Source organism: Chanodichthys erythropterus, chromosome 21 (assembly GCF_024489055.1).
Source record: "Chanodichthys erythropterus isolate Z2021 chromosome 21, ASM2448905v1, whole genome shotgun sequence".
In the NCBI taxonomy this organism is placed as follows: Eukaryota; Metazoa; Chordata; class Actinopteri; order Cypriniformes; family Xenocyprididae; genus Chanodichthys; species Chanodichthys erythropterus.
Window position 1 is genome coordinate 31,028,855 of NC_090241.1, and position 25,377 is coordinate 31,054,231.

Sequence of the window (25,377 nt, forward strand, 5' to 3'; positions counted from 1 at the left end):
TGCAAATAAAAACTTTATTCTCTCCATTTCATCGACTTGTTTCAGAGTAACTGGTATCAGTTATAAAAACACATTACTCAAATTAATATTAGCACACATTAACTAAATTCTGAAGATTAAATGAATATTTCTTATCTTTCTGAATGTTTTTAATTCATATTATTACTATTAATACTGAAAATCAAACTGGTTTCTTAGCATTTTCTTTACACAAAGCCCAAATGCAGTGCATTTTCCTGCCCTCTTTTGATTGACAGGAGACATCGGCCCTGACTATTGGCTGTTTTTAAACTATTGGCCGATAGTTGTAAATTTGCTTTTATCGACTGATACCGATTATTGGCCGATATATCGGTGCATCTCTAATATTATTGTTTTGATTGTATTTTTGACCAATTAGATGAATTAGAAGGCAGAATGAATTAGATGGCAGTGTTCACTATCTGGAACAGCATGTATTATAATCCTTATAGTCTTAATACGTATCTGTAAATTGCTGCAATTGCTTCTAACAGCAGGGTGGAGTGGTAGAACAAAACAAGCACATCATAAACCAATAACACCAGTAACACTCATTTCTCAAGCACAATAGAGCAAATTAATGTAGCACAAAAATAACAACAGTTATTATAAAAAGGATAGATTTATTTAGAATTAGTCACATAATTTGCAAAGAGAGCTCCTTTTACAATGAATCATCATTTGAAAGGCAGAAATCAATATATATATGTACTATACTACACAGACACAACACTGACATCAAGTAAAGGAAATATGGTACATTCAAGGTGTACAAAAAGATTTTTTTTTCTCAGTTTCAGGTTTGGATCTACATGGTTGTTTGATTTGAGATTGTTTATTGACACAGTTTCAGACCAAATTAAGTTTTATCTACAGCAAAATAAACAGGTCATTCAGCTCTACAGCAGTTCAAGCAATCAGCTCAGTTGGGTATGGAAAGCCTGGTGCACGTCAATGATGTTTTAGGTTATTTGTACATGGCTTTCTGGAGGTTTAGGGAAAAAGAGCCTGGTTTCAACTAGTTCTATAGAAGAATGCTTAATACTTGTTCCAGAATATAGACTTTTGCATTTGCTTCATGTAAAACTATGCCTGTTTGAACCCGAAACAGCTGAAATGACTGAAAAATACTATGCATTCACAGGAAATGCCCATAATTTTTTGTTGTTTGATTGCATCTTGCTATAGAAAACCTTAAATTCGGTCAGCAGAAACATTCTTTGGAGACAGTCAGGGCTGTGTTTCCCAAGAGCATCATAAGCCTAAGTTGATCGTAGAACAATTGCCACCAGTGGTCCCTACGATCAACTTAGGCCTACGATGCTTTTGGTAAACGCAGCCCAGAATAGTTAGCAAATATAATCAGCAGTTTAAATTACAGCTCAAATGGATTCTGCTACATATAAAGTGCTTCGGTTTTTATTTCCCTTGCCATCAGGGCTTTAATTTTTTAGCAGTACTGGCTTATTCCTTTGCCACACTGAGATTCAGATTCAAATGACCCACTGACGTTAAAGAATACCCAAGCGTTACGAGCCCTCCCGTCCCGTACTGACTTGCAGAGGTTGCGTTCGACAAATCAGAAAGGAGATGGAGAGCGAGAGAAATGGCACTTGATGACATCACCTCACACCTGACATGGGCTTGACGATATTCATACGACTCGGAGGAGAAGGAGGACAAGGGAAAGTTGCATTTAACATTTCTCATTTCCGAGCCATCTGACAGAGTGAAAATGGATTTCTTGGTTTTCCTAGCCCTTTCTCTGGGATGGAGCCAAGGACGTGTCCTGGTGTGCTTGTCCAGTGAAGGTGGATCAACCTTGTCATGTTTCTAACTCTGCCCCGGCCAGTGGAATGACAAACACGGTGATGTCATCACCCGAGCCAAGTCTTTCGTTTGGCAGCCGCCAACCTCTCTCCTTCAGGACTCCACGTGACCGCATCAGGAGGTCTTGTGCTGCTAAAGTGTACCTTTAAAAAAATAAAATGACAAAAATGACATCATCATTTGAACAATAAAGCAAATTAAAAATGACCATGGAGGGCCTTAGCCGTAAAAAACTGTACACTGACATCTGCTGGTGTAACTACTACAACACATCTGATTCACACATGATATACACCACCATTCAAAAGTTTGGGGTCAGTAAGATTTTTTTTTTTTAATAAACAAATTACTACATTTATTTATTAAGGATGCATTAAATTGATCAAAATTGACAGTAAAGACTTCTGCACTGTTTTTTTTTTTTAAATAAATACTATTCTTTTGAACATTCTATTCATCAAAAAGCTTTTTTTTTTCTTCGTAAAAACATAAAGGGTTAGTTCACCCAAAAATGAAAATTATCCCACAGTTTACTCACCCTCAAGCCATCCTAGGTGTATGTGACTTTCTTTTTTTCAGACGAACACAGTCGGACTCGGAGATATATTAAAAATTATCTTTAGTCCTCCAAGGTTTATAATGTTTGTGAATGGGGGGGCCGCGTTTTGAAGCCAAAAATAATGCATCCATCCATCCATAAAAAAAGTAATACATACGACTCCAGGGGTTAATAAAGGTCTTCTAAAGTGAAGTGATGCGTTTTTGTATGAAAAATATCCATATTTAACTCAGAACCATTATAAACATTGGAGGACTAAGGATATTTTTAAATGTATTCCCGATTGTGTTCGTCTGAAAGAAGATAGTCATTTACACCTAGGAAGGCTTGAGGGTGAGTAAATCATGGGATCATTTTTATTTTTGGGTGAACTATCCCTTTAAAGGGATAGTTCACCCAAAAATGAAAATGTGATGTTTATCTGCTTACCCCCAGGGCATCCAAGATGTAGGTGACTTTTTTTCTTCAGTCGAACGCAAATTATGATTTTTAACTGCAACCGCTGCCGTCTGTCAGTCAAAAATAGCAGTGATTGGGAACTTGAACAATAAGAGTCGAAAAACTTCCATAGACAAATCCAAATTAAACCCTGCGGCTCGTGACGCCACATTGATGTCCTAAGACACGGAACGATCGGTTTGTGCGAGAAACCGAACAGTATTTATATAATTTTTTACCTCTAATACACCACTATGTCCAACTTCGTTCAGCTTCCGGCTAGTGAGGTCTGATAGCGCTCTGACAACGGAAGTGATGTCTCGCGCTCATTGAATTATATGGGCGAGACATCACTTCCGTCTTCAGAACGCGTTTTTTGACCTCACTAACAGGAAGCTGAACGAAGTTGGACATAGTGGTGTATTAGAGGTAAAAAATTATATAAATACTGTTCAGTTTCTCGCACAAACCGATCGTTTCGTCTCTTAGGACATTAATGTGTCGTCACGAGCCGCAGGTTTTAATTTTGATTTGTCTAAGCAAGGTTTATTTACTGTTATAGTTGAAGTTCCCATCTACTGCTGTTATTTGACTGACAGACGGCAGCGGTTGCAGTTAAAAATCATAATTTGTGTTCGACTGAAGAAAAAAAGTCACCTACATCTTGGATGCGCTGAGGGTAAGCAGATAAACATCACATTTTCATTTTTGGGTGAACTATCCCTTTAAGCAGCACAACTGTTTTCAACATTGATAATGGTTAGAAATGTTTCTTGAGTAGCAAATCGGCATAGTAGAATGGTTTCTGAGGGTCATGTGACACTGAAAACTGGAGTAATGATGCAGAAAATTCAGCTTTTCCTCAGAGGAATAAATTACATTTTAAGTTATATTAAAATAGAAAACATTTATTTTAAATGTAATACTGTTTTTACCATATTTTTGGTATACTAAAATAAATGCAGCCTTGGTGAGCATAAGAGACTTATTTCAAAAGCATTAAAATCTTACCGACCCCAAACTTTTGAACAGTGGTGTAGCTGCATTTTATTATTTGCCTTTAGCGTTGCAGTTTTGTGAATTTGTGGGAAAATTGTGCGCAATCTCCAGGAGATCTACCTGTGATCAGGTCAGTTATGATGGAAAGATCAAACACTAACCTCAAGGGATCATTGGGCTCACGGCCAGACAGGAAAGTTGATACTGCTTCGGAAACATCTCTATCAGTTGTAACGTCCCATAGTCCATCACTGCCCATGATCAGGACATCATCGGACCCATGTTTGTGCTCAGAGATGTTGTAAACTTTGACCTATAGATATGAGCATGATATTATACCATTTTCATGCAGTTATGCTTCATTTTTTTTATTTACACAAAAACATTTTTTGGGCGGATAAACTGTCCACTTAAACAAGAAGTGATTTGAATGAGTGAATAAATGACCTTACAAATATTTTCACATAAATCCCCATTTATATACTCACTTCTGGGCAACAGGATAGGAAGGGTTTGATATAAATGTTGGAGTTGTACACTTTCAAGTCGTGATCCCCTAAACCACGCGTCACTCCAATAGTAGCCATGACACGAGCCTACAAGCAAACACACACACACACAGATGCACACAGGTTGGGTTTTCATGTTTTATGATGGCATTCCATAGACATAATTATTTTAATACTGTACAAACAGTATTTTCTATTCCCTACCCCTACCCTTAACCTACACATCACAGAAAAATGTCTGCATTTTTACATATTCAAAAAGCATCATTCTGTATGATTTATAAGCTGTTTTCCTAATGGGGAACAAAAAATGTCTGGTATTGGTATTACACTCACTCACAGGTTTATGTGCCATTACAACAAAAAGGTTATTTTATATGCATTCAAACTTTATCAAACCATTATTCTGCCCTACATCATTCCCATTTGCAACACCTCACTACCCCTGCTTTGTAATAAATAGCTGTGAAAACTGTGGAAAAAGCTTCAGACACCTTTATTAGATTACATATTAGGTCTGTAACAAATGTTACTGTTATGCAGCTTGAAATAAAATCCATTTACAGAAACTTTTCGAGTTAAATAAAAGTTAAATAGAAAAGAAGCAGAATTATTTGCTCACCTTTTTCCCCTCCCCATAAATCAACGGGAACTTGAGATCATCTTCTACAATTGTCTTATACGCCCTAAAATAATAACAGTTAATGGTTATGAATGCAATAAAGTACACAACTTGAATACATACACAGTATATATATTCAATCAAAACAATATAGTTTGTTATAAAATAACAGCTGCTATAATTCATCCTCATAATGTGCAGTTCATAATTACCATCCAGTCATTGTGTGGTCTCTGAAGAGCATCTTCTTGCCGAGTTCCTTGTGTTGGATGCGTCTGGGGAATTCAATATGTGTAAACTCATTCCCAAGCAGCTCCGGTTTGAGGAAGCCCTAGACAAAAGCAACACAAATGCAAAGGAATTGAAGATCTATAATAGAAATGGAGCAGTCATGCAGGATAATGAATGAACGGGATTTAGAATGAAGCTAGGAATGGAATGGGAATTATTTTGGGACAATAACACAGGTGACTCACCAAGTACTGTAGCCGCTGTCTTTCACTTTCTGGTGTGAATTCACTGGACATGGGGATGGCCTCATTGTTGCGGACAATTATGGCTCTGTGGGGAAATAATATTGTTTTAGGTGATTTACAACTAATATTGAATGTACTATTCAACTTATAGAAACACTGGATGGTAAATAGCAAGTAATATATGTATGCTATGCAGTGGTGTGCATAATATTCTCATTTATTTCTACAATTCCCAAGATGACCATGATGGGTAACTGTCACAGTAATTGAGTCATCTGGCCAACATCTTTGAGAAATCAACATGGATATTACTGTTGCAATAACAGTAAATCAGAATACAGCATTGTCTCTGTAGAGACATGTCATCTTTTCATTTCCTCCAACTTTCATTAGACCAAAAAATAAATAAATCAGTGTTTATTGTGACAAATATAATACAATGTCCTATAACAAAATGTCAGCACACTCACTAAACTCTCATGAAATGAAAGTTCCAGCTTTAAAGTCATTGCAATTTGGCAAGATTTGGGTACAAGATTATTTATTTTGTATTACCTTTTTGATGTACATTTCTTACTTTTATCTAAAGATAAAGACCATCTTCTGTTAGCCTGCTAATATAACATGCACATTTAATCACTGTATCTTTTAAGGCCTCCTACCTGCTGTCTCCAGCGTTTGCTACATAGAGTTTCCCCAACAAGTGAATTGCAATCAAGGCACAACAGCCACCAGAGATGCTGTAAGATTCTTTCTCCTTCTCTATCAGGTCGTCCTGTTGAGTGGCACAACACAGACTCAGTATTTTCTTCTGTTTGCATACAGCTGCACAACATTCAGCAAAATCACACTCTGAAAATCTGAATTCTGTCTTATTGGTGCCAGTAACACATGGATGTTAGATCTAACAACATGAATTCTAAAGTCTATCCTTTGCCGAAATAAATAAAAAAAAAAAAAATAGAGAATAACTCCCTATGTTTAGAGTGAACTTTGTGCTTTATAAGACCTTTTTCAAGATTAAACAGCAGCATTACACAGTAAAGAAAGCTGAAAATGTGAAATAGTATAATAGGACCACTTTAAAATTCAATTGGAAGTTCATTGGCTGCTCAAGTTTGAACTTTCCAATAGCATTTTTAACTCAACTGCCAAAAATAGTTGCCAAATGCTTTAGAAAAATGCAAATGTTGCACTTAAAATTATATATAAATGTAATATTTGTTACATCTAACAACATTTAAACATTATTAAATAAATAGTTTTAAATATTTGTCAATTTGTAACGGATATATTTATTTACATTTGTATTTTTTAATACATTGATAATTATTTTCTTTTTAGTATGTGTTCACACTTGTTCGGTTCTCTTGGTTCGGACCAGAAATGTATAAATTTAGTCATTTTTAACACCGAACCTTAAGATACAAATATAGCCTTTTATGACATATATTTTGCGGCGGAACATGTCGAACATCCAAAACAATGCTGTGTGCTGTGCTAAATGCGCTCACTGTATGTGCGTACATATGCTAGTACTGTATATGATGGAGCTGACAATGCATGAAAAGCTTATAAAATGTGTAAAGGAGTCAAAAAAGAGGCAGGAATTGTCCATCACACACACAAAGGAAGATCTGATGTAAGGAGACGTGGTTCTGACGCCTGTACTGAACTGTGTTGTGCAATATTGTGGCTATGACGAGCATTCTGTCCTTTTTAGGGTCACATCTTGTGACATTATGTCCTGTTTTTGGTTCGTTTATATGTCTTTGGTCCGTGTTGAGATCATATTTGATTCGAACAACACCAGAGTTTGTTTGGAAGCGGACCGAGACCCATCTTTTCAGCGGCCTCAGTCCACTTGTTTGGTGCACACCAGAGTTCAGATGGAAGCGTTCACACTTATTCAAATGAAGCGCACTAACAGAGCAATCGCACCAGAGTTTGTTTTAATTGAACCAAACCTGCCAAATGTGAAGACATACTTAAGTGGCACACCTAGTCCTCCACAGTCAAAAAGTCTAAAACCACAGGTTTATCTCATCCTATACAGTTCTCACCATCTGTTTGAAGGCGGTCTCTATGAGCCCCATGACCAGACTCTCCACACTGATGTCTTTCTCCATGTGGAACCGCGGCTCATCCGGGAGCCCGTCCTGATCCTCTCCATCCAGGCAAGCCCCTTTCTTCGCCTCAGCCTGGAAGGGGCTCCCGTTCTTGGCCAGGCAGATAGGCGGAGGGCTGTTTTGATTTTCTAGAAGATGGGCGACATCACAAAGCCGATCGCGGATGATACGGTGGAGAAGTTTGGATGCCATGAGAGCAGCACCAGAGCCGGCATGTCCATCAAACACTCCCCAGAAGTGCATGGGAATGCCTGTGGGGTCCTGAAGGGACGAGAAAGAGGACAAGGTGTGTCATTTCTGCATCATTAGAAACATGAAATAGAATCGCAAAACAATATCTTTCCTTCTGTAATGTATGTCATTGTTCAAATAATCAGGTAGCCCCGTCCCAAACATATATAATTTATATAATTATATATATATATTTTAATATATTAAATATAAAATTATATATAATGCATGTAAAATTATATATAATTATATAAAGAAATATATAACATACCCTAATTTTATATATACTTGAATATAATTTTATATAAATTTTTAATACGAATAAAGTACACATACATATGTATATAAAATATTTAATATATAAAAATATATATAAAATTACGGTATATATATATATATATATATATATATATATATATATAAACACACACACACACACACACACACAAATAAATATATATATATATATATATATATATATATATATATATATCTATATATAATTTATTTTTTAACAAATACACAGCTACTTTTGAAGGTGTAAGTGAAAAAAGATGCTCTTTATTTGTATGCTCTTTATTGGATCATGCCACCTAGCTGAACTTTGACCTCTTAGTTCAAACAATCAGAGCAATGTTTTGAAAGAGCCAAACTGTTTACAGATTTCAGGAACTCAAAACTACCAGCGGTTTACTCAAAGTTGTCTCTGCGCATTATGCTGGAACAGGAGAAAGTATTGTACATTGCAAAAAAAAATCATACGCTTCCCCTTTAATTATTGACTAGTGAAAAGTAGTAGCAGAATAATCGGGTGTCTGAGACATAGGTCATTTATAGAAAATGTTCTACAAAAACATCTGACTGCAGAATGCCACAATGGACCAATCAGTATCAAGTATTTCATAGAGCTACATAAGATGGAACAACAGCATGCAAAGCCTTTTTAAAACCACAGGGGGGCATCTTGACACTTTCCACAGCTTTTCTAGAAATACTCTCCGATCTCAATTTCCTGTCATTACCTGTTGACAAGATTAACTCAGAGAGCTTACACCCGCTCAATCATGTAAGATCAACGGTCAGCTGGGAAGGCCCATGGCCGCAGCAAATGTTTGTGGCTGGATCTCTGATTCAAAAGAGCAAGAGGTCCACGTCAAGTGAATATGTGGCCTTGCTATCTTTTTATCTGCCTGTTTGTCTGTATATAGACTCTTGCGGAAAGGCAACACAGCAGATGATAGGATGATGTAATTGATTTGGAGGAGTTGAGAGAGGGTATTAAGTGGGGGAGGACAACATCATGTGATGTAAGCAGAAGCGAAAGAGAGACAGAAGTCACTGTCCTGGTTAACAACCTCTCGTGAGCAAATACTGCTGGAGATTACCAGTCCATTTCTAATTGACCAACACGAAAGAAAATAACAAGTGAGTTCTCGTCATTGAACTCAACTGTTTCTCGTACACATCAATGACATTAAATAGGGAGCAAATGGAAGTAAATAGCAACCAATTAAATAGCAAAGTAGTAAATAGCAAATTCCTCAGAACAGCCCTGGAATAGAAATGCCCTGGAAACCACCCATTATACCCGAGCAACCATTTAGTAATGCTCTGGCAACTATCCACAACACCTTCCCTTACCAAGAATAAGTATACTTCAAGTTCATATACTACAAGTATACTTAAGTAAAGTTCAAGTATATTTTATGTATACTTTATGTAGTAAGTATACTAATATCAATATACGAGTAGTATATACTATATACAACATACTAGTAGACTAAATACTTTAAGTATGATGCTGTGTGAGAAATCACATACTCTCTTGAGTAGGTACTTATTTTGAATAATAAATAACTTCACGATTTAATCCACGTACTACATTTGCCATGTTGTCATTATCACGTCAGTTGTGTCACTTCACTGCCATTCACAAATCCTCACCCGTGGCTTCATGGGATAGTAAATTGTCATCATATGCACACTTCAGAATCTCGTTGGAAGTAGTAGGTCATCCAGGTACTTTTTGCAACTATTTTATGAGTACTGTGAATTCAGACATACTTATATAGAAGGAAAGTGTGCGATTTCGGATACACCCTAAGAGCAGTAAACTTCGACTGTTTTTCATTTGTTCTGCAACTATACTACAAGAGAACGTATAGGTATACTGATAGTTTACTAGTTAAATACTTGTAGCACATTTCTGACACTTTGAAGTATACTCTCAGTAAACTACTATTTTTTATTTTTTTTTTTTTTTATAATGCAAGTACACTTGTGAGTTCTTTAAGTGACCTTAATATCCTACTTAAAGTGCAAAAAATAATATATAAATGGTAAACTATAAGTATACTACTATGTTCCTGTTTAGGTATTAATTTTTATACTTCAATTATACCTTTAACTGTATTTTAACTCTTTCCCCGCCAGCATTTTTTTTTTAAAAGTTGCCAGCATTTTTTATCATTTTCACAAAACATCATGGCCCCCAGAATATTTTGTTGTATGAAAATCTGAACATGCAATAAACAGAGCCTCTGCTTACAAAAAAATAAAATAAAATAAACTAATTTATTCAACACTTGAAGTCGATTCAGAATGATGATCAAAACATAGATGGAGAGGATCGCTTCCATCAACACCCCCAAAGCTTGTTCAGTCCTATTCCTCTTCCTGAGTCAACATTTCCTTTGGTAACGTTAGGCAGTTTAATGTTTGATGATCATATTATTTTACATGTGAGTAAACAATGCTTCTATCACTTGTTTCTACTTCTTCTTCGCCTGTGTTTTGATCCACAGATTCTGCAATCGAAGGTGTGTAATAGCGCCCCCTACTGTATAACAGCGAAAACATGGATTGCCGGAAAATTCCGTCAAAGGCGGGAAAAGAGTTAAGTAGATTTGAAGTGAATTCCTATGAACACTACCAGTGGATTACACAAAAATTCACATACTTAGAATTAGGAACATATCTGTTTTCTTTATAAATAAATTTTTTCAAACAATGTTTATAAACAAAGTTTATGTTGTATGTAAAACTACATGGAAAAAGTATTTAATAGGCAACTCAATTAATAGAGTTAACACAACTACAAGCCAAGTATACTCAGAATACTTAATTATACTTTTTCGTACAGGTATATCTCGATCAAAAGATTGAGTACAAGTATAGGCCAAATATACTTTGACTATTCTGTCGGTATAAGTCAGGGGTAGGCAATTTCGGTCCTAGAGAGCCGCTGTCCTGCAGAGTTTATCTCCAACCCTGAAAAAAAACCTCCAACCACCTATAGCCTTAGTAATCCTGAAGAGCTTGATTAGCTTGTTCAGGTGTGTTTGATTAAGGTTGGAGCAAAACTCAGCAGGACAGCGGCTCTCTAGGACCAAACCTGCCTACCCCTGGTGTAAGTCAAGTATACTTAAGTGTAATTTTAAGTATATTTCTGAGAAGTTCTGAGGAGTAAAAATACATAAAAAGTAGACTTTCTTGTTTTTAGTCTCTAAAAAGTATACTAAATAATACACGTGAATAAACTTCTTTTTTGTAAGGATTAGAAACCATATAGCAACTTGCTATAAAACACCTGAACTGCATAGAAACACCACAGCAACTACCCATAACACTCTTGCAAACATACAGCATCATGCTAAAAAAATACTCAAAATACTTTAACAACTGCATAGCAACACCCTGGCAACTACAAACATAAAGTTTTTTTTCCTAGAATTGTGGTAGTAAATTTTAAATTTTCTCCAGAAAAATGTAAAGATCTAGTTCTGTACACTTCACTGTCAACAATACAGATCAACTACTGTCTCATTTATTTCTATTTTTAATAGAAAAATTAAAATTTTAGGAGAAAAATATGGAATGTAACAAAGGGATCAAGACAGAAATACGTCAGTCTGCAAAATACCAAAGCCTCTCTTGAACAGATGTCACAACCCGTCTTATTCAATTGCCAATGCAATATTATCTAAGGAGACGTTTTAACCAGTAAGACTTGAACAGCTTTCCACTTTGGATTACATGTGTCATTTTGGGGTAAGACAGAGGGGACACAAGGGTCAGACTGCGGATGAGGATCAGAGAGATCAGATTTGTGCCTGCATACAAACACAAACGCACACTTTGAAGGTCATAAGTCCATGATAGGTGAAAACACTGCCTGGACCACATCACATGATCAAAACTATCACACAGGGGGAAAAAAAGAAAGAAGTTTCACTTCAACATGCTCACCAAGACACAAAGGCCTTTTGAAAGTGAGCTTGTATTGGAAACTACAGCTTCATTTATATCATTCTAGATCTATGCAATAAGGCTGTTCTATATTTTGATTTAGTTTTCAATAACTGAGTTTCACATCATCTGTAAAACTAAGCTGATGTTTATTGGTGGATTTAATGTGACATTTCAGATGAATCACAAGCTACATTTACATGGACATAATCAGAATTAATTCATTCCGATTAATGAATCCAAACGTAGTGTTTTACACGACAACAATGTACTAAAATGTTTTTCCTTTGTGTTTTTTGCATACAGGCGACAACGAAAGGTGCTTAGACTTTTTGGTGTCACTCGGAGTGTTATGTTGTTGTTTTATCATTCCTGTATTGAATCCATCTTATTGTATGGCATAGCCGCCTGGTTTGGTAATTTGACAGTTACCTTTAGATCACAATTGAATCGGCTGGTGCATATGGCAATGAAGGTGGTTTGGGGGTTTACCACAATCGTCAATCCATATTCAACAAAATTGCTTTTAAACAGGCTAGGAAAATGACTCTGGACCCATCTCATGTACTTTATTCTGAGTTTGAATTACTTCCATCTGGTCGACGGTTCCGCACTGTAAGTTTTAGATACAACCGCTACAGGAATTCTTTTGTTCCTCTGGCTAAAAGGCTGTTGAATTCAAATTCAAAGGACATGATTGTGTGATCGTTATTTATGTGGGTGTTTTGTTGTGCAGCTTTACTTGTATTGCCCAGGACAATTTTCCCTTAACAAGGACAAATAAAGTATAAAGTACAGTATAACATTGTCAAAACCGGCCCCGTTCACATGAATGCGTGGAAACGACTAAAAACGCTGTATTCGGGCAGCAGTTGGCGATGTCGTGCCTATAGACTGAACACGTAATACACATAGTTTCATAGTTTACACGAAGATGATAATGGTATAATTTTCAAAAACTCGCACTTTGAATCCTGTTTTCAAAAGTTTGCATTTTCAGCCCCCCAAAACGCCATAGTCGTGTAAATAAACTGCCAAATCGCATAAAAAGTGTTTTGTTTTAATTTGAAAATGGAATGTTTGTAAACCTTCCCGAGGCTAAAACAAGATGAAAGTCTAAAGCAAGGACTGATGGGACGTTGGGTTAGCACCACTTCAAAGACGACAAGTGGAAGGAGAACTTTAGCATGACACGACAGTCTTTTATGAAATTATATTCAACAATAATGAAAAGCTTGTTCTAAATTTTAATTGGATTTGGTCAATTCATACCGATTGACATGGTTACATGTGACTCTTCTATTCTGACTACACTTCTATTCTGACTACATTAGGATTATTAGGGTCCATGTAAATGCAGCTACTACCAGCTTCTGTAGGCAGCTGCTCTTTGACTGACTTAGAAAAGTGTAGTTATTATGATAGTGGTTGAAAGTTATTTTACATTTCATAATGATGGCCGAATTATGATTTGCCTGACATTTTAGTCGGCATAATGGCCTTTTTTTCCCTAATGTGACGTATATCTGAGTGAAACGGCTTCAAGGTAAAAAAAATGCACTGCCTTTGTGCCAGTGAACACATCATCAGAGAAGAGAAGAGATGCCACTGCAAGAGGGAGGGGAAGTTATTTTGATTAAATATAATGAGGGCACATGAAATAAAAAAAATGATGCACACGGAAAAATAATTTATAATAAATATTTTTTTAAAAATGTCAATTTTGACTTCATGATGGCTTTAATTGGGTCCACAGTTTCACACTCTTGGAAACTTCTAGAACTTTAACTAAAACTAGACAGTCCTTTCAATTATATGTGGCTTTTCTTCAAATGTAGATTAGATTTCAAATGAATGTGCTCAGCAACAGATGCAAGAGCTCAATGGGATCACCAGGGTCAGCGAGCTGAGCGTCCCTCGGCAAGCTAAATCTTTCATAATCTTACCTGAGACCAGTTTTGTCCAGTTCAATTGATCCACAACAATTGCATTGCAAAAGTAGATTAGAGATCTTTTTTATATAGATGTTTAAACGAGTTCATAAATATTATATGATACCAAGATTGAAGCGCACTGGAGACTCGCCTCACTATTGATTTTAATAGAATTTGGCATTAGCATGTATCTTGCAGTATTCAAATGCAGTATTTTCACGAAAAAAAAAAAAAAAAAAATGAAGACAGTGACACAGCCACAAAGCTGCTTGGCTACATCCTGTTGTTTTCAGGATGTTGTGTCATAGACCAACTTACCCCACTGTCCTCCAGTAACATGGAGCAGCGCTGCTGCTTACTACTCATCTTCCTGACAAACAGCAGCTCACAGGAAGCCTGGTCTTCATTCAGCATGCTCTTCCCAGCATTTATCACCCTGAGAGAGAGAGAGAGACCAATTACTATTATTGTCTATTATTTATTTTCCAAATTATACAGCTGAATATCATTTCTAGTATGATGGCAGTCTAACAAGAAACATAAAGCCATTATTTCCCAAATCTGGATTATAAAAAGCCATTCTCCTCCTAATCTGGGGAGAGCAGTAAGATGCTTCAGAGGCCACAGTCATGACCCAGCACATCTGATGAGATATTTATAAATGTTAAGGGTTTCTCTTCAAAAGTGTATGACTATTATTCAATGTTACTTCTACAAATGATCAGAGAACAGAAACTGTGCAGCCCAGTCTCTGTTTTATTTATAACTATTTACATTTGTCTGTTAAACCATACTCTTAATATACAATTATATGCCCATTTTAAGAGAAAAATGATACCAAAGCATACTGCATACTTAAATGCATACTTAAAATTGGGATGTTGGAGACTATTTCACTATATACTATTTCAAATTATGTTTAAGCAATATACCCATAATAATCCAAGCATAATAGTACATCATTACGCTACATTATGCTGTGGTTTTCATTTAGAATCAGCTGACAAAGCCCCACTGTAAGCTACTCTCAAAAGAGGAAGTGTCTCATTGTAGCAAGTTCCTTCTTCTGAAGTAACAATTTCTTTACTTCTGCCACATTAGGTTTCAACATACTATGATTTCTTTAAATGAACATAACACACTTAAAATGGAAAAGATTTTAAGATTTGTTTTCAAAATCATAATATTGTTTGGATTGGTTGAGTTAGGTTGGATTGTGTGCTATGTTGTTTGTGTATTTTTATTTTTTTATTTTATTTTATGTGATATATTTGTAGTAATTGTGATTGTAATTATTGGATGTTGTATGTATTGTTTGGACCCCAGGAAGACTAGCTGTTGTTTCGGCATCAGCTAATGGGGATCCTTTTCAAATAAACAAATAAACATCCATTTTGCATGCAAAAGAAGAAAGCAGAACAAATGTCATTATCTGTGGAAAATACAGAGTAGAGCAATGAGCTAAAGCCACAAAACTGAAACCTTTATTAGCAAGGATTACCACCACTAGTGTTATTCTCACAGACCAAACAAAAGTGGCAACTAGCATTTCCTGTCTTAGGTGACTGGTTAACTGTCGATGGTTTTCTTTCTTGAGCAGAACAGTCAGTATTCCTCCTCATGCTAAGCCTTTCAGTCATTTTAGTTGGTCTTCTGAAGGATGCCAAACCCAACATTAGAAAAGATTGGCTAAAGTTTATTTTTAACAATGTTCTAGATCATTTCAGCCTGATGTGTACAGTTTGTGCAGTACATTTTAGTGCAGAGACTGATTTGTAAACTCTTCGAATTCAAAAGGTCAAGGTTTGGCTGATTAGCATGAGCCAGTTATCCCGTAGAACTATACCAGGAATCTGTAGGAAAAAGCGTTTGTCTTCACTGACTGTGTATTCCCAATAAATTACATTTTCCAAGAAACACATTTCATTTATTAGCTGTTTTGCCAGTGAATATGATTTTACCGATTGATTAATCACAACTGGCACTGGTGGTAAATCAAAAAACTGGCACTTTATGGTGTGCACTAGATTCATAAACTCTAAATGATAAGAAAATCAAGTTTCACATCATTGCTGACAATCTCAGAATAGTGTTATTAATGCAGTACTTCAGGCTAGACTATCTAAACAAGGTCTTCACATGAAGAATGTACGTTTCATGTTACAAACATGTTCTGAACCCTCGATTTATAAAACAAAACCGATTTATGAAACTGAGTTTAAAACATACACTGATATCAAAAAATCTTTCTTCATGCAATAAAAGTGAGCCTATAATCACCTTCATTAACCTTTATTTTATTACTATATGTATTCTATAAATGTGTACAGTCGTATCTTAGCATTGCTGTGCGATCAGGATAAAGATGCAGCTTCAATATTGTATAACTAGAACAACCCGATGAGCAATTCTTCACCTCCACCCACTGTGCTTAAGAATAGAGAATAAATGTGTTCCTTTTTATGGCACTGTTTATCATGAATTTTGCCTTAGTTGTCAAGTAGATTAATAAATCTGAAAAGTAAAGAAATAAAGAGTAATATTGTTTGCACCGACCGATCCTTCAATAGCTAAACAGAAATGTGCCACTGTTTAGGTCAAACTGAAATGACATTCTTCAATGCAAAAGTGCATTTTTTTAAAAACTGACTAGGTTTTACCACACAGATTAGGCAAAGTGCAAGTCAGCATGCTAATTAAAGCAGTCACCAAAGATATCAAAACTGAAACATGACAGGGGAAAACATCTAGATGAACTAGTCTAACTCACTTACTGATTAGCTGATTAGCTGGGTGACTGAATGACTAGTATCGACTCATTCCTACAGAGAACCTATAATTATAATTCACTTGCACTCATACATTTATTGACAGGAATTCATCTATTGTGGCGTGGGTGCATGCTGGATCTGTTTGACTTTGCCAGCTTGGCAGCACCATGTTCATAGAAAGCCAATCTCCTTGAGCCACAGTGGATGACTCAGCAATATCTTATAGGGAAAGAGTGTGTGTTGGGGAATCTGAGGAGTCTACAGTGCTGCCATTAATCTACAGGCCGCTACATGTCTTTAAGAAGCCATCAGAGTTTTAAAGTCAGCATGAAACTGAAGTTGTGATCATCCTTTCTTCCCTATTGTGATATATATCCAAGTGAAATTGCTTCTTGAACAAGAAAAAATGTAGGGCGGGACTTGATTTTGTCCATTGATTGGATGGTTGTGGTTTGCTACTGGTGGATCTCATGTGAGTGACAGGTTGCCCCGCCCTCACACTAGTAAACACATCATCAGAAATGAGAAGAGATTAGTTATTTTGATTATGAATTGAAAAATAATGTGCAAGGATAAATCATTCCTAATAAATGCTGCAATATTCCATAAAAAAATTGTCAATTTTAATTTCATGCTAACTTTAAAGGGGCAGTTCACTCATATTATTCCAAACCGAGAGGCCAGTTGCATAAACACGAAGCCAGAACTTACCCTATCCAATCTTTTTTTTCCTTGTCTCAAGAAATATCTGCGTACACACAAAACCACTGAAACATCTCAAAATGATGTACTATACATGCCAGATCAGTATGTGGCGCTGTAATTCTGCAATAGAGATACACTAAAAACAAAGAATAAAACTTGGAGCATCCGCATAAACCTTCTGTGCTGTATACAAACTTTAGTAAAGCTTCGAAATAAAGCTTTAGACTCAGTAGCTTCTGCAGCATGAACACAAGCATGTAGTCCGCTATTATTGTTGTTGTTGCTGTTTTGTGCTGTTAGCGGTGTCTGACTAGGGTCGACACGTGGGGTGATGACATCATCGTTTCACAAAATATACGGATTGGCTGTACACGAAAACGCAAAGGGCGTCATTTTCAGATTTATCCACTCTGGGACCCAGTTTAAAAAAATAGCGGTTTCACCTTCTGAAAATGCCGGATTCGTCTGGATGAAACACCTATACAATACAATTTTTTTGCGTATACAGCTAAACTCCTCTTCGTGTGGACGGGGCCTTAGCCTCTATGTTAAAGGTGCCCTAGAATCAATAATCATAGTTGAATAACAAGAGTTCAGTACATGGAAAAGACATACATTGAGTTTCAAACTCCATTGCTTCCTCCTTCTTATGTAAATCTCATTTGTTTAAAAGACCTCCGGAAAACAGGCGAATCTCAACATAACACCGACTGTTACGTAACAGTCGGGATCATTAATGTGTATGACCCCAATATTGGCATATGCCAGCCCATGTTCAAGGCATAAGACAAGGGCAAAACGCCTGGATGTGCACAGCTGAATCATCAGACTAGGTAAGCAAGCAAGAACAATAGCTAAAAATGGCAGATGGAGCGATAATAACTGACATGATCCATGATTACATGATATTTTTAGTGATATTTGTGAACTGTCTTTCTAAATGTTTTGTTAGCATGTTGCTAATGTACTGTTAAATGTGGTTAAAGTTACCATCGTTTATAACTGTATTGACGGAGACAAGAGAGCCATCGCTATTTTCATTTTTAAACACTTGCAGACTGTATAATTCAGAAACACAACTTCATTCTTTATAAATCTCTCCAACAGTGTGCAATGTTAGCATTAGCCACGGAGTACTATCAAACTCATTCAGAATCAAATGTAAACACCCAAATAAGTACTATACTCACATGATCTGATGCTTGCATGCAGCATGCATGACGAACATCTTGTAAAGATCCATTTGAGGGTTATATTAGCTGTGTGAACTTTGTTTATGCACTGTATTATAGTCGAGAGCTTGGGGGGCAGGGAGCGCAAGATTTAAAGGGGCCGTGCGCTGAATCGGTGCATAGTTAATGATGCCCAAAAATAGGTTTAAAAGAATCTATGGGGTATTTTGAGCTGAAACTTCACAGACACATTCAGGGGACACCTTAGACTTATATTATATCTTGTGAAAGAATGTTCTAGGGCACCTTTAAGACTGTCTCTTAAAAACTAGTCTGACCAACTAACAGTTTGTCACATGTGGATGCTATCAATATCACAATGGAGATAGATAGCTCAAATAAAAATCTTTAATCACAAACACCCAGGAAACAACATGCAAATGAAGGAGAAATAGCATAACCATGTACCACAGAAGACAACGAATAAGGAACTGAATGAACACAGGACTTAAATACACAAAGGAACTAATGAGTTAATTAATTGAACAACAGGTGAATGGAATAATTAACCAAAGGAACAAACTGGCACACACTAGGAAACTAGTTCAAATGACAGGGCAAATAGGCAAAAAAGAACAGGGAAAAAAGAACCAAAATGCAATGAAACTAAACTAAAAGCATACAGAGCATACATGCTACACAGTTAGCCAAGGGGGTAATCAGTCTTATTTTTCTGATTCAAATTAGACAAATTTACATTTTTAGTAACTGACTTTAAGGTGTCCCCTGAATGTGTCTGTGAACTTTCAGCTCAAAATACCCCATAGATTTTTTTTAATTAATTTTTTTAACTGCCTATTTTGGGGCATCATTAACTATGCGCCGATTCAGGCTGCGTGGCCCCTTAAAATCTCGCACTCCCTGCCTGTAATAACCGATGGTAACTTTAACCACATTTAACAGTACATTAGCAACATGCTAAAAAAACATTTAGAAAGACAATTCTCAAATATCACTAAAAATATCATGATATCATGGATCATGTCAGTTATTATTGCTCCATCTGCCATTTTTCGCTATTGTTCTTGCTTGCTTACCTAGTCTGATGATTCAGCTGTGCACAGATCCAGACGTTAATACTGGCTGCCCTTGTCTAATGCCTTGAACATGGGCTAGCATATGCAAATATTGGGGGCGTACATATTAATGATCCCGACTGTTACGTAACAGTCGGTGTTATGTTGAGATTTGCCTGTTTTCCGGCGGTCTTTTAAACAAATGAGATTTACCTAAGAAAGAGGAAGCAATAGAGTTTGAAACTCAATGTATGTCTTTTCCATGTACTGAAGTCTTGTTATTCAACTATGCCAAGGTAAATTCAATTTTTGATTCTAGGGCACCTTTAAAGTTATGACCAGTCTTAAAGACAAAAAAAATTAGATGACTAAAGCCGGGGACACACAACGATTGTTAGGCCGATTATGAATATAATTTGATACTTAAGACTGATCACGCTCAAACACGTCCAGTCAGAACCAGTTGTGTTCAGTTGGCGATTACAGTCGGTGTTCAAATTCCGTGTGTAAGTATTTAAATCCGTTTCAGTCGAAGGAAACAATCACTGTGTGTTGAGTACAGTCTTGAGTACAGAATGTTTTAGCTAGTCGTTAAATATGTGCCCGGCTTAACTTGCAAGACTATTCTAAGCATTTTATGCAACCGAAATACTGCAGAAAATTAAAAATTCTGAAGAAGTGTGCTGGCTGCTTTTTCCATGCAATTTTAATAAATCTTTAAACGTCAAAAGGATGCAAAAGCACTATAAATGTATTTTAAAATATTCTTGTGTGCTGCAGTCTTCTGAAGCCTTACTGAAAACCTTATTTTATTCTATTTTGAATCTAAAGAATCGGTTGTTCCAGTTTACAAAGCCGATTTGAATGCTTAATTTATGAATCAAATGATTCCATTCAAAGATCCAGTTAACAGCTCACTGCAGGGAAGGATTATCAATGAAGATTGACTTCTATTTCTGTGTATTTGGTCGGTCTTCAGAACATATAATCACACAAGACATATGGAACACTTCCATGATGTTTGTATGGTGCTTTTGCATCCTCTTTACAGCTTTAGTGTTCAATTAAATGTAATTACATGGAAAACAGTCAGCAACTATACAATTCTCTTTTTGTGTTTTTTCTAGTTGCATATTTAACTCTTAAATACATAACATTAGAAGTAAAAATGGATTGTTGACTTGTTGATGATCATCACTTGTTGACTATCAATCAATATGAGCTAAAAAACTTGAACCTTTGTTTTTTATCCTGTGTATGTGAGCTCATTCTAAAGCTACCAGCTAAAAAGTCTGTTTGTTTCGACACTTAAGAGAATGTGCTCAGTTTCAAATTCTGTCATCACGCGGCCCCAAACAAAGTTCTCCTCTTGTTCTGTAGTTAATAATAGATGAAATAACCAGAGGCTAACTGGGCTTATTTCAGTATCAGAGCCTGTTCTCTCTCCATCTCTTCTTCACACTGGGCTCTCTATGTCACAGAAATATGAAAATTTTCCCAAAACCACCTAACATTATAGTCATTAATTTGATGGTATGACTCAAGACTGTATCATCTCCCTGGCTTTGATCTTGGCCACTTTGTGCAAGTCTGGCCTTGATCTTCACTCAACGGACCACGCCTGATGAAAGTCAGGTTTCACATTCTTTTTTACCAATGAATTTCCATGACTTTTCCTTTTTTCTTGTAATTAATGAATTTTAAATAAACCCAAACACAAAATAAATGAAGCTCCAGTTGCTACAATGTATACACTGATAAGTTGTAATTTTACTAGAAATGTTTTATAAAAAAGTTTTCCTCTGAGTCCTTCATCACCCATCACTGACATTCTTCACGTTACTGCAACATTTTTGCTTGTATCTTAAATCAACTGTATTATTTACATTCATTAATTATTATTTAAATGTTTTATTATATATATTTTTATCAAATCTAAAATGTATAATAAATCTACAACTTAAAAAAAAATATATATATATATATATATATATATATATATATATATATATATATATATATATATATATATATATATCATTTATTTTATAGCAAACATATATACGGTGTGTATAGGTAGCATTCACAATGACTTATTCCCTTATTTTTTTTAAATGCCATGAAAGTCTCAAGTCCTATAAGATTTCCCCTGGAAATTATGACTTTAAACAAACTTAACTCTTAAAGGGAAAGTTCACCCAAAAGTGAAAATTCCCTCATCATTTCCTCACCCTCATGTTGTTCAAAACATTTTATTTCGGTAGCCATTGACTTCCATATTCTAAAAAAAATTATATAATATGGACATTCTTCAACACATCTTCTTCTGTGTTTAGCAGAAGAAAGAAATGCATACAGGTTTGGAACAACAGTGAGTAAATGACAGAATTTTCATTTTTGGGTGAACTATCCCTTTAAATACCATCATTTGGACATTACTTGAATGCACCATTACTAAAGAGGGCCTTAGCGCCCTAATGCATCACTGGAGCCCATGACAATGTCCCCAGGTGTCAACAGCCCTGAAGCTGAGCATTAACTAGAGAAATGCATAATATGATTAAAGAAACTCCCATTGATTTTTAAGATTTTATTCATTTTCATGACTCTTTTAGGCCTGGAAATCAGGCAATTGCAGGTTTTTAAAGCTGTGTCGTCTCAGATGCACAGGTAGTGAAAATGCACCGTACTGTGGTAAAAAGTACTTGATGATAAAGATGCATTCAATGACTACTATAGTATCCTTCGGATATCCATTAGTAAAGCTGCGTGCATAACCTGACATATGCAGCATTTCTATGTTCAAATGTAATGATTAATTCAGTGAACTGTAAGCTACGCCATCATCAGTGCAGTTACAACATATTTCAGTGAAAACATTCCAGCTGTCACTAGATCTCTTAAAAGATGATGATGATGATGAGCCTTTGCCCTTCGTTAGGAGTGACATATAACCTTCCTCAGCAATGACGTCACTCCAATCTTATCATTATAAACCAACAATTCATTTATTATGCGCATTTTAGACATACTCCCTATACAAAAACACGACTCACTCCGCGTATCCCGTTCGCCACGGCAGCCTGCTGTCTCTCTTGAGCGTGATGACCGGTCTGGACGCGTGTTCGGTGGAGTACTGCAGCAGCTCCGGTGTCAGGTCCAGAAACTCGGGTCTGCTGTACGGGAAGCGCGGCGGCAGCCCGTCCGTGCCGCCGTTCTGCGCGGATCCGTGCTGCTGCTGATGATGGTGGTGGCCGTGCGGGATAATTCCTCCCACCAGCGAGGACATGGCATTTTTAACTTTGCTTATCATCGCAATAAAATATGTGGCATCAGCGGCGCGCGAGGAATGGTAATCTTAACGATATAACCCTATACGACCCAAGCGGCAAAAACGAAACGCACAAAAGCGTACAGCAGTTCATTCGCGATGCAGGAAGCGATTGACCCCATGTGACGATTTGACAGAGAATGTTTTCCTCGTCGAAAAAAATCCTCTCCCTGCAGAGTGTGTATCATCACACGAGAAGCTTATATCCGCCTATAGCACGGAAGATGTAAGTGCTGCCTATACTGTAGCACTCTCAGCCGACCAGCCAGTGAATACACACCGTCCGAATTATACAATGACTGTCGAGGGGCCAACTATTTTAAAGGAATTTCCTTTTTTTTAATGAATTTTATAATAATAATAATAAATATTAATAACAATATAAAAACAAGTAAAAAATAAATACAATTTCAGGACGCAATCTGTCGATTTTATTAGCACAGTATAAATAAAATATTTAACACATTAATTTAAAGGTGCAATATGTACGATTTTTTGCAGTAAAATATCCAAAAACCACTAGGCCATTGTTAGCCTATATATTTTGTTCACTTGAGTACTATCAATATCCCAAATGTTTCCATCTATTTGTAAATCGTTAGAAAATCATGATTTTAAAGGTGCTAAAGTGGATCTTTTCGTTGACTGAGAAACTAAAGACTTGAAATGAGCGCATGCGTAAGAACAACCCCCCTCCTTCACAGCTCATTTCGAGGGAACGCCTCCCAAAACTCGCACACGAGCTTTGGAACACGAGTGTTTACCACCGGCATTCGCTGTGTCGTGTTAGTGGATTCATTATGTCGGACTCACCGCAGGTAACTCATAATCTGCAGTTGTTACTCCTTTCTCCTGACAAAGACATTGCATGCGGCGCCTGTGGAGTGTGGAAAGTTACTGGAGCGCGCAGCCGCGTACGTCTCGCACAAGGAATGTCACGGAAGTGATTGACAAGCCAGAGGGCCAATCGTTTACGCGATGATCGCGTAAACGATTGGCTGATGTTTTTAAGGCCCTACCTCATGCACAGATGATGTATATTAATATTATTCCTTTCAGTGCACCTAATAAATAGTCTTTTATCAGTTAGTAAAGACAGTTTCAAGTAATATTACAAAAATGTATAAAACAAAACATCCTCTTTAGCACCTTTAACCAAGGCTCCGGGACCATCCAGCATTTAATATATTCTAAAATCGATCTATGTTACTGCAGTGTGTAACAGTGTCTCACAGCAGCCGCTGAGCAAACGCACAGAGTAATGTTGTTACATCATTTTCAACACACTCAAATGTATCTAATATGATAAACAGAGCTGCATTACCTCATAATCATGACCGGAAAAGCAGATGCGGCGCCGGCGACTGTGTCATAATAAAAGTTCCTCTGCTCGTGAGGCGTCTGTTGCGCAATTGCTCCAGCGGCCTCGTTCGGCCTCTCACAACACTCGGTCATGCACTGCTTCATACTACAGTAACATTAATAATCGCATCCATGAACATGATTTCTTCCCGAGTTCTATCCAGATTGTTTCCACCGGCCGTGAGGTGAAGACCTAGCCTGGTAATACCAGACTCTGCTACTTCACTTTGCTTTCTTAGACAGAGTCTGGAATGGCATAATAGAGAAGTGTTTTCTCTCTCGCTAGGGGGCGCTTGTCTGAAGTCTTGTCTCGTTTCCCATTTCCGCGGTCGTTTCGGTTTTTGATTTCTCTAACCTACAATGTAAAACTCGGTGCTTAGCATCTACGTCACGGCTCTCAGCCCGCCCTCTGTTCGTTGATTGGCCCGGCTGTTTCCAGACCGGTGGCAAACAGAAAGCTATGATGCTGTATCAGACTGAGTACAGAAGCGAAATGAAATTGAGTGGAAGTAGGAAGTCTGATGTAGTCAGGCTAGTGAAGACCACATGTCCCAAGATTCCGCGCTCAAACTTGCTGTCAGGCAAGCTACGCCTTTGTTTTGAATAGGCCTCTAGTGACCTCTAGTGGACAGAAATCCTACATACTGTACCTTTAACAAAACAATTAATTATTAATAGCATAATATAATTTACAATAATTTACATTATTTTTTATATTGTATACATATTTATGATATGCAAGTGATAATGACAGGCTACTTAAATAGACCTTATTTACAACAGCGCCATCTTTGAATTTTAACGGGAATGAAAGCGAGGCTGTGAGGGATAGATATACATCTCTTCAGTGGGTTGTCCTGTTATATAATGTGTTTTTGGACTTTTCTGCTGACAAAACACTGCAAAATATCTTTACAAGAAATTTCAGTAGACAATGATCTGTGGAAATAAGTGAGCTAGGAGC

General features: G+C 36.7%; 1 protein-coding gene across 1 annotated transcript; it reads right to left on the bottom strand.

The window, feature by feature from the left end:
• Nucleotides 1-647: 647 nt before the first annotated feature.
• Nucleotides 648-23,208, bottom strand: ppm1j (protein phosphatase, Mg2+/Mn2+ dependent, 1J). The gene is made up of 10 exons (XM_067374114.1): nucleotides 22,777-23,208; nucleotides 14,315-14,432; nucleotides 7,518-7,844; nucleotides 6,117-6,229; nucleotides 5,455-5,539; nucleotides 5,191-5,309; nucleotides 4,979-5,042; nucleotides 4,336-4,443; nucleotides 4,009-4,160; nucleotides 648-1,994 (listed from the first exon to the last, which is right to left on the bottom strand). Exons 1-10 carry the CDS (start codon nucleotides 23,031-23,033, stop codon nucleotides 1,847-1,849), a joined length of 1,491 nt encoding a protein of 496 aa, XP_067230215.1. The 5' UTR covers nucleotides 23,034-23,208; the 3' UTR covers nucleotides 648-1,846.
• Nucleotides 23,209-25,377: the final 2,169 nt, after the last annotated feature.